Below are 17,729 nucleotides of genomic sequence, written 5' to 3' on the forward strand. Positions count from 1 at the left end.
CCACATAGGCATGTAGAACAGTTCGTGTCTACCTTTGTGTCTCTTTGTGTTTGGGATGATTCCGTTGACTCTAACACCAGGAGAGGCACGGTATGGAGGCCTAGAGAGGCATGCTTGCGTTTTACGCGGGATCAAAATTATCACAGGCACGGGCATGAAGCGCATAAAGGCATGGTCGGTGGTATTACATAGAGTCACGCTAACCTTTGTCTTATGCACAGCCACGGGCGTTTACTCTGTGAGGCACGGAATGGCCTATACGAGAGACCCTATTTTTAAAAGCGTATTTCCTTGTACGGGCATAAGCACGTGCATACAGCATAGAGGCACGGGCGTTTACTCTATGTTTTAGTGTCAAGGGTCACAAGCACGGGCATACAGCCCTCAAAGGTCTTCTAATTACATAGAGTCACGCACATAGGTTTTCTAATTGTATTCATAATGAGTCGGTGGAGAGGCATGGTTTATTCTTACCCGGAGTCACGATTGTGCGATTATTACGGAAACCTAATAGAATCGGACGACTGTCCGTGTTACAATTGTTTTCGTTGTAAGATTTTAACTCAAATGCACGAACCGTCAAGCGTGTTAGTGTTTCAAGTCAGAGGTCACCTTCGTGTCTCTGTGTGCTCCAAATGCATCCGTTGATCTATAACCAGGAGTGGCACGGTAAAGATGCTCAGGGAGGCATGCTTGTGTTTTACGTGGAGTCACGTTCGTGCGTTAATTGCGGAAACCCAACGTGCATGTTACAATTAAGTCACTAGAAGATTCAAGGCTGTGCCTCTGCTTTGTAGATGATTCTGCTAAAACGCGGACAAAACCAAGTGAATGAAGTGATGGTAGAACCACGGCTTTTCAAGAACAAGACACACTGTCCTGCCTTCGGCATTGTAAAGCACTGCTCTACATGCCACACACAGGCACGGCCGTGATTCCACGTGCCTTAGTAGCATGTAAAGACGTGATTCTCTCATAGCAAATGCTGTGAACCTACTGCCAGGCACTATATCCATTTGTAAAACAGAAACGCAAACACAACCGTGACACGTTGTGTTTGAAATCTTTGCATCACAGAAGCACCGCGTGAAGGCACATGAGGCACGGTTGGACACGCATCGCAAGCACGGTTATTTGAATTACTTACAGTCATGCATTCATAACAGAAGAACATGTGTTAGAATAGGCGAGGCACAGTTACCACAAAAGCCACGGTTATGCAGCTCCAGAAGCACGACCCAGATTATGTGCTTAAAAACGTTTTCGTTCCATAACGGCGGGCGTGACCATGCAACCATGAGAGTCACGGTTGAACACTCACCGGTGGCATGGCCGTGGCTGCCTGTGCCCTTAGGTTATTTTTATCTCTCTATCATGCAGCAGAGAAGCATGCTTGTATGCTTACAACATCCACGTTCAGAAACCGACGCGGCTGCGGAAAATAACAAGGAAACCTGTGCCTCTGATATTTTGTTCCACCGAGTAAAAAATACATAAAGAAGCAAAAGGCGTTCTTATTTAAATTTGTTTTCTTTCTATAACTGCAGCAAATTAACTTACAAGCCGTTCTTATAACCACAACACAAGAAAATAAACAATCGACACCGCCCGCCCTCCCCACCAATTGCTTGCTATTTCATCGCTCCACGTGCGGCCTTGTTTTTGAATGTTCAGCGATCCATTCTTCCTTCTCGACCCTTGTGCAACCCCACCATTCTGCGGAGCTATTCAACCTATTTACCTGTAAAATTAATATTCATACATAAAAACAAAGCGAAAGATTGCGGTCATCACTGTTTTTTGCTTACATCCTGTTTAAGCTGCATTATTACCTTTTAATTTTTCTATTTGTATTGTTCTCCGGTACCAAAAAGTCTCCACTCAGACCTTTCCTTTCTGAAAATGGACTGCGCAGATTTCGTGCCTTGTCCAGGGCTTCCCTGCACGCATTCTGTGTGCCTGGCTTGTGTGATGTTTGATTCTAGCGTAGATGCAAGACTTTGGTAAATGCTCCCTGCTATTAGTGGGGTCGTTGGAGTTGCTGGCGTCTGACGTCCTCCTCCTGGGCTTGGAGTGCATTGTCCTGAGCCGTTTGATGTCCTCGATGGTGTTGTCGGTGTTGTCGGCCATTTCATTGACCTTGCCCTCTTCTCCTGCCGCGATTTCCTCTTTTCCTCTTCAATCCTTATCCTCTCCTGGACTTCTGGGTTATCCGGGCAGTTTGTTTTCCTGTGACCCTTTACTCCAAAACGTCCGCACTTGGATGCGGCTTTGTTGCCTTTTCCTTTCTTCTCAGAACCAGCTTTGATTCGATCTCCTCTTTTCATACCCTTTGAGCCCCTCATGGGAGGGTTCCTGAGAGTTTCGGCAAGAATGCCTGTGTCTGGTTCCTCGGCAAGTGCCGCCATGACTTTTATTTTCATATCTACCGTACACTCACGCAGCACATGGTATGCCTTCTCTTTTCTGCAAGCATTTGAACAGATATCCGACAACTCAGCGTAAGCGAGGCCGAATCTCATAGTTTCATCGTCTTGTATGGTCATGCTATCACCTTGACTTGAAGACAGAAATTTCAGACTCTCTGATAGATTCCTGGTCCATCTGGGGATGACAAAGGATTTTGGAAGTTGATCGATCATGCCTGTTTGGTCCATCACCTTAAGCACATGGCAGCACTGAATGCCATCCCTACTCATTTTCTTGCAGCTGCAACTGTATATTTCTTTTTGCTCATCCACATCTACCCTGAACTCAGACCTGTCAAATTCCTCGCCCGGATATGGTTTCCACACTTTTTCTCCAGGCTCAATAATATTTTTTTTTAAATACTGCCTCCCCTTTGCCAGGTCAGAGCACTTGAAGTAAGTCCGGTTCCGTAGCTCCAGCTGGAATTTCCTGAAAATTTCATTCGTGTATACTTGACTTCCTTGTCTTTCAATCGGAAAACCCGTCTCTAGTGATGGCGCCTTCTCTTCTGTTCGGTGTCTTTTCTTGTCAAGCGTGGCGAGGCAATTTTGCTGAATCGTGTGATACGCATTAACAAACCTTTTTATAGTGTCCTTGTGGTCGACGTAATTCTTCCACATCGAATTCGTGCTCTCACTGCGAGTGGTTGTTGACGAGAAAGGATAGAAACAGTCCTTGAAGTAGGCCGGCACCCAAAAATTTCGGAGTTCCCATAGTGTGTTCAGGTGTTTGTTGCCTTCCGCCTTGTGCAGAGAAATTGCTGCTTCCGAGGCACGCTCAAACTCGTCTTGATCTAGTGAGTTTTTGACGATTCGAAATATATCATCAGACATCCCTAGGTGCTGCGCAAGCGCTGCTGCGTTATTTTCCTTCAGGTTCTTCCTAATATGCCACCAGCAGAACCTGTGCCTCGTCCTCGGAAGAGCTTCCTTTATTGCAGTCTTCATCGCCTGGTCCTGGTCTGTTATTATGTATTTCGGCTCTTTACCTCCCATTGCCTCGACAAATGTGCTTAGGAGCCACTTGAATGACCCTATTTTCTCATCCTTCAAAAGGCCTACTCCAAATAGGACGGTCGACCCGTGGTTGTCGACACCTATAATTGGTGCAAATGGCAAGCCATATATATTCGTAGAGAATGTGGTGTCAAAAGACATGAAATCTCCATATAGATCATAATTCATCTTATACAAGGAGTCTGTCCAGAACAGGCTCCGCACTACATTGTTCTCTATCTCTTCCACATGGTGGAATCCCGGCCTCCACCTCTGCATATCAGCAAACAGTTTCATGGTGTCAGCGATATCAGTGCCGCGCTCTCCAGCCCTATCCCGGCATGCAATGTTGCTTATGTCAACCGTGTCAAACATAATTTCTCACCTCGGTTTCCCCATGGCAATAAAAATCTGCATAACCTTCCTTGGTTCTAACCTCGCCTTCTGCAGCACTTGTATAAATAATTTCTCCTGAGGTGTCATCTTCTTATAGCATCTCATGAACTTCAGCATCCAATCAGATGGGTGAAGCTGGTGGTTGTGCTCTAGACGAACGTTCTTCAGGTACCATTTCCTCCTATTTGTATCCCTCTTGGCTGTTATTTGGACTGGGCAGCTTGTCCGGATCAAGCAGTTGCTCCTTCTCTCCTTAACATGTCTCATTTGTTTTATTTTTCCCTTCCTTGGTGCACTGAAACACCTGCTTGTCAAGCTGCTGATCATATGTCGATCTTCTGCTCGTTGATCGCTTGGCAACAAAGCCAACCTTTCTAGCATATCTGCAGAAAAACAAAAAGCACTCATCCATTGATCTGAATACCATACCACCCTCTGGTTCGAGCGCTTCGGTGACCTTCTGAATCGTTGGGTATATGCCTCTTTAAACATGTCATCCATTTCTTTCTCTACAATGGTCGGCGGTGCCATGATGATTCTGTCTACCGTGTCTTCGTTCGTCTGATCGCATTCACTTTTGACGTCATCAGTCTCATCGCCAGCCACAGGTCCACTTACAGCGGAGCTGCTGCTGCTCTGTTGTTTGTCACACGCAGCAGCGTCGTTTCTGCATGGCACGGCCAAATCCATAAATGAGTCTGCCTCTCCAATGTTGCATTGTGCAATGCTGCTCCCTGTTTCTCCGGCACTCGTGCAACCAAGGGACTGTGCTGCTTCTACCATGCAATCCGTGCTGGCGCTGTATGCCACTTGCTGCTGTGAACGTTGCGTTTCCTTCGAAATGGATGGAGAACTATGATATTTCTTTCCCTCATCTGTTATCCCCTCCGCCAAATCCTGAACACATGGCAAGAAACAGAATTAGATGTCCAGAGCAGCATATGCATTTTTTTAATTTCTAAACAAAAGATGTATATGACTCATCAGGGCTCATTTGGTATACCAAAACCAGACCCGTGCCTCTTCACCGAGTATAAGCGGTACACCAGAGGCACTGTTCACATCACGAATGTGACCATGCTACACACACATCTGCACAAAGAGGCACAGATGTGCTTCTGTTTACACCATACAACCGGAGAGGCACAACAACATCCTATATAAAAGAACAACTGCACATACAGCCGTACAAGACGGACAGCCATCCTCCTGTTTTCCACTTTACCCTGTTCTCCCATAAAACTGTTTGTGTGTTGAATTGAAAAGGCATAGTTCCGACGTCACCTTTGTTTTCCCATGCCTCTCTTGTCCAGCAAATCTTGGCGACAACCTCCGTGCATTGGTGATTTCGCTGACGATTTTGAATGCCATCGGAGATCCTTTGGAAGGACCCCTCATGTTGAACGCCACAGGTGATCCTTTCAAAGGACCTTGCCTTATGTTTTCATCGATTCGTGGACTATCGCGATACTTGCTTCCTTCCTCGTACACCTGCGTGTGGAAGATACTGCAATTTAAATATACCAGACGAAAACAAAGAAAAATTTGCTCACAAAAAAAATACATTTGCTTTAAATGTTGTTGCACGTTCATATATGTTGTCACCTGTATTGCTTTCTGATGCTGCTGTATGGTAGAGCTTATTGCTCCTATGTTTGATTTTGTCGTTGGGCTCTTCTTGCTTGTGCAAACCGTACCGAATCCTTGAACACCAATGCTTTTGTTGCCAATGATCCTTCTGCTTGCATCAAAGGAAATTCTGTTACCCTGCACCTCTTCATTATGACCGCCTACAAACACTGGGCCGTCACAACGCCCGCTCTGCGCCTTTGTGGGCATCTGTGTCTTCAAACCAAAAAATAATTAGAGGCACGTGCGACTAAAACTTCCACGTACGTTAAAACCAGCGTTTGAAGTTTTCGTTGTTACCTGCACAATCTGCTTAGTGGAGTCTCTGCTGCTTAGAATGCTCCTCTTGGCAGGTGTCTGTTGCACACCATGCTCCTGGTTGGGGCGTTTGCCAAGAACTTGTATCTCACTCTTGACTCCAATTATTCCAGCCCGCATGGCATGTGCGTGTTTGACAGCATCTGCATCCTTGATCTTCTTCTTGTTTTGTAGTAAATTATTTTCTTCCACCTCTCGATACTCAACTGCAGAGTAGATGCACAGGATAAACAGATATTACAGCATTCATCCAGGATATATAAATCATTTTTGTTGTTGTTAATGATCTACTATTTGGTGTTCTCAGTGGTGACACCTTGACAGCAAACGTCCCAGAAATAAAAGACCAAACACTAATGTTCAACTGCCTTACTATTACCTGCCTCCCATAAGCCTTGCCGATGTCGTTCAAAGACCGACCGTCCCTGTTCTCCTGACCCGATGACGCACTCCTGAACATCTACCCCGAAAAAGAGACGTAATAAATATAAAGGTTATAAACCTGTAGTATCAGTGTTGAAACTTTTCGAAGTCGATATCAACAGAGATATATTTTTAGTTCTATATAATTAACATATATAAATATATACATATATTAATTATTAATTAAACTACAACCTCAACCAAGTGAGATCCTCTGATGCTAATTTGCTTGTGCAACATTTAACACAAAGATAACCATGAAACCTAACAAAAGTAACAACCTCGTATTACAAGGACGAGAGGATACAAAATAAAAAATAAACTCAAACCAAAGCTACAGTGTAAAACTAAATAGTTTTATTCTATGAATCCCGACCACAAGAAATTCATCAACGAATTGAATCTCGTGTATCAGGAATCGCCACGCAAAAGGTGCGTTGATAAATTTTTTACTAACCTTTTGATTGCCGAATCTTATGCGCTGATTGTTCGGAAGTCACACCTTTCTAAATTGTGGGGGGATCTGCTTCCCTGCAATTTGTCAGCGATCCCCTTCAATGATTTTGAATCTTGGAGAGAGAGAGAATAGAAAGAGAGAGGGAGGGAGAGAGAAAGAAAGAGAGAGGCTACTTCTTTTTTTGCGTGCAGGTGAAGAATAACCTGATAGGTGGGGTGAGTTTTGCGACGCATGAGAGATGGGCATGTTTCTTGGGCGTGACGAGATGTGGTAGGTCGACTTCACTTGACCGTCGACGACACTGACAAGTGGGCTCTCAGTTACTAATTCCTCTAAGTCTCTCACTAACTTGTGGGGTCGGCCTTATATGTGTCCTACGAGGAGTACCTCCATCTAAGGTGAGAAAATGTGGTAGGTGGACTTCAAACTCATACTGACATGTGGGCTCTCAAATAGTTCCTCCAAGTATTTGACTAACTTGTGGGGTCGTCCGTAGATGCGTTCCAGATCGCTCTCCATCTAGCATCGGTGGCGACAGGCGAGCTCTCCAAAGGAAAGCCAGTCCTGATCCCTCCGCAGAGTTCGCTCGTCACTGAAAATTTATCGGTCTCCTTCATCTCACTCGCCGTGGATCTCCTGTTCAGGTAATCCATTGCATCCTCACCATGATTATGCCACTGATTCAATGTTTGAACAAAAAAATACTGATACTAGCAATTTCGTGGGCTGACACCGCATGTGCGCAACACAGCAGGTGGGGCGCGATTTGTATATCGGTTCCGGATCCAATTATCTTCAGCTGGTCCGTGCTCAAACTGTTGCGCCGTCTTAACAGTAGAGGGGTTATGGATTTCAAATTAGGACTCAGCTAACCTCACTTTAACCATGCCAACTGCATGCTTGCGCCGTGGTTTTGCTAACTTGAGTTATATCTCCAACCATGCAAAACATAAACACTCAAGTCAAATTATTTGTATAGATCCGCAATCTATAGCAGAGATCCAAAGGATTTACGTCCGTTTTTGCAAAGTAGTTACTAACTCTTATGCAAAACTTAACCAACCTGTTGATGATGGTCTCACATGGACTGCTAACAACTGTCTTACATAGCTGACCTGGTAACGATGACGTCTCATGACCTCTTATGTAGAGTTCGATGAGATGGACTCCACCCCACAGCTATCGGAGACTCAGTCTCAGTCTATCGATGGCACGGAGATTGTCACCCAAGATTTCATGCACTAGTAGAAAAAGGGGATTTTGTCCCGGTTGGTAAGACCCTTTAGTCCCGGTTTTTGAACCGGGACTAAAGGGTCGTTACTAATGCCTCTCCCCTTTAGTCCCGGTTCTTACACGAACCGGGACTAAAGGCCGCGGCCACGTGGACTAAAGGAAATTTTATGATTTTTTTTGAAAAAAAATTGAATTTTTTTATTTTCAAATTTCTGAATTATTTTAACCTCTAATCTCTAATCACCACCCCTCATCACTGCTCAATTTATCCTCTAATCTCTAATCACCCCTCATCATTCCAAATCATCTAACTTCCCGAACGGTCACCCATCCTCCCACTCCCCCAGCCTGAGCACGCTTAACTTCCGAGTTCTATTCTCCCTCGTTTCCAAGTCTGCACTTGTTGTTTTCCTGACAATAGTAAGATGTCAATCCTATTAACCCTCAGGAATTTAGCTTGAGCATGAAGTGACACATTTCACTGTTTGAGTTTGAAACTATAGTTTTTAAAAACAATAATTATTTAGTACCACTAATATTCTAGAATAATTAGTTTGACCATTGTTTGAACACTGTTTGACCACAATTTGACCAGATTTGACCACATTTTTTCCAAAAAAAAATTGAAACTATATTTTTTTCTGTTACTAGTGGCGCACCTAGCAAATGGTGCGCCACTAGTAAGTTTGAATTTTTTTCGATTTTTTCCACTCTAGATCTTAAAAGCCCCGTAACTTTTTTTCTGTTAGGTTTTTGATGATTTTGAAAATGTTTAACGGGGTTCCCCCAATTAAATTCGGATGTAACTTTTCGAGTAGATGATTTTTCATATAAAAAACTTTTTCATCCGAGTCCGTATGCAAAAGTTATGCCCATTTTACAAATTCCAGAGAGATTTTGCAAATAAAGTCGAAATTCATATTTGTAAATTTTCCCAACAACTAGACCACATATCACATGGGAAACTTATTTTATTTTATTTTTTTGACATTTCCATCATTTTCTTTTGTTTTTTATAAAACTGAAAAGGCGGTCCACAAGGGGGGGTAGAGTTTGAAAATGGGACCTTTAGTACCGGTTCGTGCCATGAACCGGTACTAATGCCTCAAAGCCCATTAGTACCGGTTGGTGGTACCAACCGGTACTAATGGGCATCGCACCCTTATACTGCTGATGATGTTCGCAAGGCTCTGTGACCAAAGCCCTGTTTTCTACTAGTGATGGTTCATGACCAACTAGAGACTAAGGATCGAGTTAAAACGTGCAGCGCACAAAAAGCTTGTTGAGGAGTACAGGACAAAGAAGCAGCTTGCTGCCTCGAAGTAGGTGTTTTTTATCATGCATCTCGCATGTGTCGTTGAAATTTCTTTGGAAATCAATGCCTGTCGGAGTAAGTGGCCACGGGTAGCCTAACCGACTACCCCTGGCTCTTCAGAAAATTTATCAGGCCTTTGGGCCTTCAAGCACTCCAAGCATTTGGGCCGCCTTCCCCGGCCGACTACCACTAAAGCCGACTCCCGGAAGGTGACCCAGCCTCGCCGACTCCAAGGAGCCGGCCAAGAAGGACGCCGACTCCTAGAAGCCGGCCACGACCACAACCACTCCTACATAACGACGACCTGACGGGGCATGGCCACAGTGCGGCCCACGACCCCCGAAGCCCGAGGCGGGCATGGCTACAGGAGGCCGTACGGGAGGGAGCTCTCCCGTGCGGCCCGGCACTGTAGCCACGTTAGCCTCGACGTCATCCACGACCCATTCCTGTACGACCCAAGGACTGCGGGCCCCTTCAGCCAGAGAGAGGCGTGAAGGCGGCCCGGCTTTTCCTAGTCGGCCAGGAGCATAGCCGGCCTCCAGAAGCCGGCTATGCCCTTCCTCGAAGCAGGAGCCCCATTAAGGAGACAAGACGAGGTGAGGCTACAGTGATAGCCTCCGAGGCGGCCCACTGTAGCCACGCTCACCTCGACAAAGCCCTCATCATCAGAGGCGCGGCTATAGTAAGCAGCCGCCGACAAAGCCCTAGGCGGTGGGGCCGGCCTGTCGACCAAGTAGCTGGCAGCCGGCGGGACCCACCAGCCGGCGGAGAAGCCGGCGAGCATAGACACTGACGGCTGGGGCCCATTCCCAGCCGGATTACCATTGTACCCCCGGGGGGTAGGCCTATATAAACCCCCCGGAGCACCCATGCAAAGGGTTCGCTTCTGGTTCGCACTTCTGCATGTTTGGCCTCCAAGCATAGCACACGCACACACATAGATAGAGAGAAGCAAGAGCTAGCCTTGTTCTTCTTCTCCCTTGATCCCAACAGCTCTAGGAGTGACTGTAGCCACCCTTTATCGATCTAGTGATCATGCGGAGACCCCGCAGAGCAGGACTAGGGGTGTTATCTCCTCGGAGAGCCCCGAACCTGGGTAAGATTCGCCGGCGTGCATATCTTTGCCTCATCCCGTTTCCAGGCACCGGCGACGTTTTATTGGCTCCCACAATGATAAGCCATCCCTTGGCATATGTCGCACCAACCACCCGACATTTGGCGCCCACCGTGGGGCCAGGTGCACCATCGTCCGAAGACCTGTTCTGGACGGGAACCCTCTTTCTTCCCCGAGAGCGCAGCCAGCCTGCTGCGCCCGATGGCGCTTGCCCCGACGCGCTGCAAGGCGTCGACGATGCCTGCGCAGCGAGTCGCCTCGCGATCTGCTCAGCGAGACTCGCATCTCCGACGAGCCTGCGTCCGACGCAGGCACCGACTACCCCGAGAGCCGCCTCGTCAGCCTCCTCGACCAACTTCACGTCTCCAGCGAGCCTGCTGCGGACATGGAGTCTGTCGGCTCCACCGACCCGATGCTCATCGACTCCGACACCGCGTCGCTCGACGCTTACCCCTCCGACGTGGTGGTCTTCGACGACCCACTCCCTCGAGCTGACAGCGGCAGCAGCGCTGTCACCGAAGTGATGGTCATCAGCCACGTCTCCGACTCGGGCGAGAACGCCTGCGACGCTCAGCGAGCGGCGATGCACGACCTCTCCGTCCCCATCTCGGCCGACGCCGACGCCGAGACCCTGGAGGCACGCCGCCTTGACCTCGTCGCGAAGGGCAAGAAGATAGCCTCGATGAGACATCTCACCGAGGCCCACCAGCGCGATGTTGACCGCGCCGCCTTCGGGACGCCGCCGCTTAGCGGCCCGAGCCGAGCCGGCTTCGTCCAGAAGCGCGGCGCAGCCGTTGCCAGCATGCTGGGCGCAGATCGCCCCGTCTACGCCACCCCGCTCGAGAATCTGCGAGCCGCTCAGGCGGCTGCAGAGGAGCTCAATGGGCTGGGAGCCGATGAGCTCCCCTACATGACGAGGCGGATCCAGCAGCTGATCGACGCGGTTGCAGAATGGCACGAAGCCCGCGCCCGAGCAGATAGCCATCCCCCGCACCGGGAGCACGCCGCGACGTCCCGCTCGCCACCTGCGAGCGGCGTGCGTCAGAAGAAAGACAAGGAGACGGCTGCCAGCCGCAGCCGGACTCGCGTCACTATCGAGCGTGACGCAGATGGCCGCCCTCGGGCGGTTGAATGCCAAGGAAACCTGCCTCCTCCCCCGCCTCGAAGAGAAAGACGCCTCACTCCACCGCCTATCACCCATCCGACTCTTGGCGACCGACTCGGCCGCCGAGAAGGAGTCGGCGAGAGCGACGCCCGCCACAGGATCGACCGCCTGGCTCGATCCTTGGCGTTAGAAGAAGAAGACGATGTCGGCCCGCCATGCTTTGGCCCCCGCATCCGCGACGAGCCCTTTCCCAAAGGGTTCTCGCTCCCCAGAGACACGCCCAAGTACAACGGCTCGGTGAAGCCGGAAGATTGGCTCATCGACTACTCCACAGCCGTCAGCATCGCCAACGTCAACCGGCGCGTTGCCGTGAAGTACGTCCCCCTGATGCTGCAGGGCACGGTGCGCACATGGCTCAATAGCCTCAAGCCCTACAGCATCAACAGTTGGCTGGACTTCACCGAAGTTTTCGTCCGCAACTTCACCAGCACCTACAAGCGGCCTCCCAAGCCTCACCAGCTCTCCCTCTGCGTCCAGGGGCCCAACGAGTCGACCCGCGACTACCTCACGCGATGGGCCGAGCTCCGCAACTCCTGCAAGGGAGTGCACGAGGTCCAGGCCATCGAGTACTTCACTGCCGGGTGCCGACAGGGCACCCTCCTCAAGCACCGACTCCTCTGCGATGAGCCGGCTACCCTCGACGAGCTACTCGTCATCGCCGACAAATACGCTACTGCCGACTCCTCCATGAAGACCGAGCTCCGAGTGGACGCCTCGGGGAAAGTGGTTGCCCCGGCTCCCAAGCAGCCGGCTGGCGACCCCAACCGGCGCCCCTACCAGAACGACCACAAGCGCAAGGGCCCCTTGCCGACTTCCTCCAGTCGGCAGGTGACCACCATTGAAGACGAGCAGCCCGAAGAGCGGCCTACTCCCAAGAAGAAAGGAGGTCGGCCGCCCTGGCAGCCGTCCTTCTCCTACGAACAAGCACTCGATGCTCCCTGCAAGTTCCACAGCGGCGCGAAGCCATCCAACCATACAACACGGAAATGCCACTGGCTCACCCGCATCACCAAGGGCGAAGGGATGGTGCCGCCTCCGCCTCCCGGCCCGCCGCCTCCAGCTCCCCCACAGCCGGCGGCCCGGCCGGCAGTCGGCGCCATCCAAGATGAGTTCCCCGAAGCGCACGACGCCTACGTCGTCTTCACAAGTCAAGTCGACGACAAGCGCAGCCGACGCCGGCAGCACCAAGAAGTAAACGCAGTCGCCTCTAGCACTGCCGAGTTCATGCACTGGTCAGAAAAGCCCATCAGCTGGAGCCAGGCCGACCACCCAGAGGTGATGCCTTCGCCTGGCTCCTATGCTATGGTCTTGGACGTCACCCTTACGACGGAGAGGCGAGCTGCCAGATTTTCCCGCGTCCTGATAGACGGCGGAAGCAGTATCAACATACTGTACCGCGATACCATGGACAAGCTGAACATCAAAGCAAAGCAGCTCATGCCGAGCCGCACAGTCTTCCATGGTATCGTACCCAGCCTATCTTGCTCTCCAATCGGCAAGATCAAGATGGATGTTCTCTTCGGAGACAAAGATCATTTTCGCCGGGAAGCAATATGGTTCGAGGTGGTGGATTTGGAGAGCCCCTATCATGCACTACTTGGCCGACCTGCTTTGGCCAAGTTCATGGCTGTGCCCCATTATGCCTACCTGAAGATGAAGATGCCGAGCTCAAAGGGAATCATCACGATAGCCGGCGACTACAAGAAGTCCATCGAGTGTGCCATGGCCAGCAGCCGGCTGGCCGAGTCCCTCGTGGTGGCAGAAGAGAAGAAGATGTTGGAACGGGTTGGGGCCATGGCCGGAAGCAGCCGGCCTTGTCCCTCAACCCCAAGGACTGTGATGCGCAGGGCTCCTTCCAGCCTGCAAAAGAGACGAAGAGGATACCTCTAGACCCGGAGCACCCGGAGAGGTTCGCCGTGATTGGGGCGAACTTGGACAGTAAATAGGAAGGCGAGCTCGCCGACTTCCTCTGTGAGAATCGAGACATCTTTGCATGGTCCCCAAAGGACATGCCGGGTGTCCCGAAGGATTTCGCCGAGCACAAATTACATGTCCGAGCTGATGCGAAGCCGGTCAAGCAACCCCTCCGCCGACTATCAGAAGAGAAGCGAAGAATCGTGGGAGAAGAGATAGCCCGGCTCCTTGCAGCCGGCTTCATCATGGAAGTGTTCTTTCCAGAATGGCTTGCCAATCCAGTTCTGGTTTTGAAGAAGAATAACAAGTGGCGCATGTGTATAGACTACACGAGTCTGAACAAGGCCTGCCCAAAGGATCCGTTTGCTTTGCCACGGATTGACCAAGTGATAGACTCCACAGCCGGATGCGAGCTGTTAAGTTTCTTGGATGCATACTCAGGGTATCATCAGATCAAGTTGGACCCGGCTGACCGCCTGAAGACTGCCTTCATCACACCCTTTGGAGCTTTCTGCTACCTGACAATGACATTCGGCTTGAGAAACGCCGGTGCCACTTTTCAGCATTGCATGCAGAAATGTCTCTTGAAACAACTCGGCAGAAATGCCCACGTCTACGTAGACGACATTGTGGTGAAGACAGAGAAGTGCGGTACCCTGCTGGAAGACCTGAAGGAAACATTTGCCAACTTGCGCCGATTCCAGATCAAGCTCAACCCCGAGAAGTGCGTGTTCGGAGTGCCAGCCGGCCAGCTTCTAGGTTTCCTGGTTTCCGAACGCGGCATTGATTGCAACCCTGTCAAGATCAAGGCCATCGAGAGGATGGAGATACCCACCAAGCTGCGAGATGTGTAGAAGTTCACTGGCTGCTTAGCCTCCCTGAACCGTTTTATCAGCCGACTAGGAGAGAAGGCCCTCCCCCTGTACCGACTCATGAAGAAGTCCACTCACTTTGAGTGGAATGATCAAGCCGACCAAGCCTTCCATGAGTTGAAGAAAATGTTGACTACTCCGCCTGTCCTGGCTGCGCCGACTGAGAAGGAGCCCATGCTCCTCTACATCGCCGTGACAAGCCGAGTCGTCAGCACTGTTGTTGTGGTCCAGCGCCCGGAGGAAGGCCGAGCTCAGCTGGTCCAGAGGCCGGTCTACTATCTCAGCGAAGTACTATCCAGCTTAAAGCAAAACTACCCGCACTACCAGAAGATGTGCTATGGGGTGTACTTCGCTGCCAAGAAATTGAAGCCCTACTTCCAAGAGCACCCCATCACGGTCGTGTGCACTGCCCCGCTCGCCGAGATCATAGGCAGCCGGGATGCATCCGGCCGGGTGGCCAAATGGGCCATTGCCTTGGCGCCCTACACGATTTTCTATCAACCCCGCACCGCCATCAAGTCGCAAGCGTTGGACGACTTCCTCGTCGACTGGGCCGAGACCCAGTACTTACCACCGGCTCCCGACTCTACCCATTGGCGGATGCACTTTGACGGGTCCAAGATGCGCACCGGCTTGGGAGCCGGCATCGTCCTCACCTCTCCCAAAGACGACAAGCTCAAGTACATGCTGCAGATCCACTTCGCCGCCTCCAACAACGTGGCCGAGTACGAGGGGCTCGTACATGGGCTCCGGCTAGCCAAAGAACTCGGCATACGCCGGATCCTGTGCTACGGCGACTCCGACTTAGTGATCCAGCAATCATCTGGCGACTGGGACGCCAAGGACGCGAACATGGCGAGCTACCGCTTCCTCGTCCAGCAGATGAGCGGATACTTCGAAGGGTGCGAGTTCCTTCATGTGCCAAGGGCCGACAACGACCAAGCAGATGCCCTAGCACGGATCGGCTCCACCCGACAAGCCATACCGATTGGCGTCTCCCTCCAGGGCCTCCTCAAGCCGTCCATCAAGCCGTCTCCAGAGTCGGACTCCATCTTCGTACCGCCTGCGCCAGAAACAGCCGGATCCGGCTCAAGAAATTCGGCAGGCGGCACGGGGACTTCGACGACTGCCCCGGGGATTGACGTAGTCGCCCCCGGCCCAGGGACTTCAGAACCCGGCCCGGGGACTGCAGCAGTCGGCCCGGGGACTGCAACGACACAAGAAGCGGCGGTCGACTCCAATACAACACCCAACCCACCCACCCGAGTCATGGTGGCCACATTAACAGCAGAAGAAGTCACAGCTCCCTCATGGGCCCAGCCCATCCTCAAGTTCCTAGTCAACAGAGAGCTGCCGACTGATGAGATCACAGCAAGACTAGTGCAACGACGAGCCGCGGCATACACAATAATCAACAGGGAGCTTGTGAAGCGCAGCGTCACTGGAGTCTTCCAGCGTTGCGTCGAGCCAGAAAAAGGAGTGGCAATCCTCAAAGACATCCACCAAGGCGAATGCGGCCACCACGCCGCCTCAAGATCCCTCGTGGCCAAGGCTTTCCGCCATGGGTTCTTCTGGCCGACTGCCCTGGAGGATGGTAAAGAAATAGTGAAGAGCTGCAGAGGGTGTCAAGTCTTCAGTTCCAAACAACACCTGCCGGTTTCTGCCCTCAAGACCATTCCCCTCACCTGGCCTTTTGGCGTCTGGGGACTGGACATGGTGGGCCCTTTCAAGACAGCCCGCTGTGGCATGACACACCTGCTCGTTGCGGTGGACAAGTTCACAAAGTGGATCGAAGCCAAGCCCATCAAGAAGCTGAACGGGCCGACTGCCGTGACATTCATCACCGACATCACTACTCGGTACGGCGTACCGCACAGCATCAACACCGACAACGGCACGAACTTCGCCAAAGGCGCACTGGCGTGTTTCTGCGCGACACAGGGCATCCGACTGGACTTAGCGTCCGTTGCCCACCCGCAGTCAAACGGCCAGGTCGAGCGAGCAAATGGACTTATCCTCTCCGGCATCAAGCCCCGACTGGTTGTACCACTGGAGCGATCGGCCGGCTGCTGGCTCGAAGAGCTGCCGGCTATCCTCTGGAGTCTGCGCACTACACCCAACAAGTCAACCGGCTTCACTCCATTCTTCCTTGTGTACGGTGCCGAGGCTGTCATCCCAACAGACATCGAGTTCGACTCGCCTCGGATAACCATGTACACGGAGGAGGAAGCCAAAGAAGCAAGAGAAGACGGCGTCGACCTACTGGAAGAAGGCCGGCTGTTAGCCCTCAGCCGGTCCGCCATCTACCAGCAAGGCCTGCGCCGCTACTACAACCGCAAGGTCAAGCCAAGATCCTTCCAAGAGGGCGACCTTGTGCTTCGGCTGATCCAGCGAACAGCCGGCCAGCACAAGCTCTCGGCCCCTTGGGAAGGCCCCTTCGTCGTCAGCAAGGCACTCGGCAACGACTCCTACTACTTGATCGACACGCAAAAGCCAAGAGCACGCAAGAGAGACGACTCCGGCAAGGAGTCGGAGCGACCATGGAACACAAACCTCCTAAGACGATTTTACAGCTGAAAAGCAGTTTGTATCACGCTACCCCTTTTGTATTACGTTCCAAACCAACAGGCCCCCCGAACAGTACTCGGGGACTGCCTTTTATTTATCTATGAATGACAAATGTCATATCCATGAATGTATTATTACATTTTGAATTCTTGTCCGGCACCGGGTCCGACTAGTCGGCCCGGGGACTGGCCGCCTTGAGCTATATTCTAAGTTCTTCCCGAAGTCAGCAAAGTAGTGCACCGGCTCCCAAGTCCTCTCTTGTTGAAAGTCGCAGCTCAAAGAACTGACCGTCCGACTAGCAAGAGAGAAGACAGAAAGGATGCCCACACGAAAAACGGCTAAGGAACAACTAACCTATATAGCAAAAAGACGGCCTCCATATACGCCTGCCGGCTGTCACAGCAGCCGGCTGGCCGGCCTCCTAAAAACTTAGCTTAAGTCCGACAGAGCTAAAAGTACTTCCCCCTCCCCAATCGGCCAGGCACTCCCCGGCTACAGTTTGCAGAGCAGCTCTTTGACTAGGGAGGCGGCATCTAAGGGAGGGCGGCAAAGGAAAAAAGCAGAAGGACAAAAAGCGAAAGTACAAGGAAAGACCGATTGCATAACTTATATACATAAAGCCCCCGATAGGTGGCAACAGACTTGAGTTTCAATACACCCAGTGGGTGGAACTGCGCAGACTTAACCAAAAACATTGTTCAAAAGTAACAAGACAGGAAACAAAAGAAAGAAGACAAAGGCGCGAAGGCCGAGTTGGTCGGTGAAGGCAGCTCGCCGGCTGAAGGAGTGGCCGCCTAGCTGGTCCCGGCTTGACCGCCTCCTGCGGCAGGAGACATGCTCGCACGCGACGTAGTGCTGGAG

The 17,729-nt window shown here is 51.2% G+C and overlaps 1 protein-coding gene across 1 annotated transcript; it reads right to left on the bottom strand.

Annotated features, from left to right (window-relative positions):
- Window positions 1-1,737: 1,737 nt before the first annotated feature.
- Window positions 1,738-7,340, bottom strand: LOC141025789 (uncharacterized). The gene is made up of 9 exons (XM_073501714.1): window positions 7,166-7,340; window positions 6,187-6,267; window positions 5,790-6,013; window positions 5,466-5,705; window positions 5,145-5,351; window positions 4,318-4,757; window positions 4,165-4,243; window positions 2,140-3,737; window positions 1,738-1,741 (listed from the first exon to the last, which is right to left on the bottom strand). Exons 1-9 carry the CDS (start codon window positions 7,338-7,340, stop codon window positions 1,738-1,740), a joined length of 3,048 nt encoding a protein of 1,015 aa, XP_073357815.1.
- Between the last annotated feature and the right edge of the window lie 10,389 nt (window positions 7,341-17,729).

This window comes from Aegilops tauschii, chromosome 6 (assembly GCF_002575655.3).
Source record: "Aegilops tauschii subsp. strangulata cultivar AL8/78 chromosome 6, Aet v6.0, whole genome shotgun sequence".
In the NCBI taxonomy this organism is placed as follows: Eukaryota; Viridiplantae; Streptophyta; class Magnoliopsida; order Poales; family Poaceae; genus Aegilops; species Aegilops tauschii.

Bases quoted from the DNA above. Each gene is read 5' to 3' on its own strand.
- LOC141025789 (XM_073501714.1), bottom strand. From the start codon at position 7,340: ATGGATTACCTGAACAGGAGATCCACGGCGAGTGAGATGAAGGAGACC. The intron at 6,268-7,165 runs GTTAGTCAAATA...TTTTCGGGGTAG, and splicing joins ATCTACGGACGACCCCACAA to ATGTTCAGGAGTGCGTCATC. The intron at 6,014-6,186 runs GTAATAGTAAGG...TCTACTCTGCAG, and splicing joins GCAAGGCTTATGGGAGGCAG to TTGAGTATCGAGAGGTGGAA.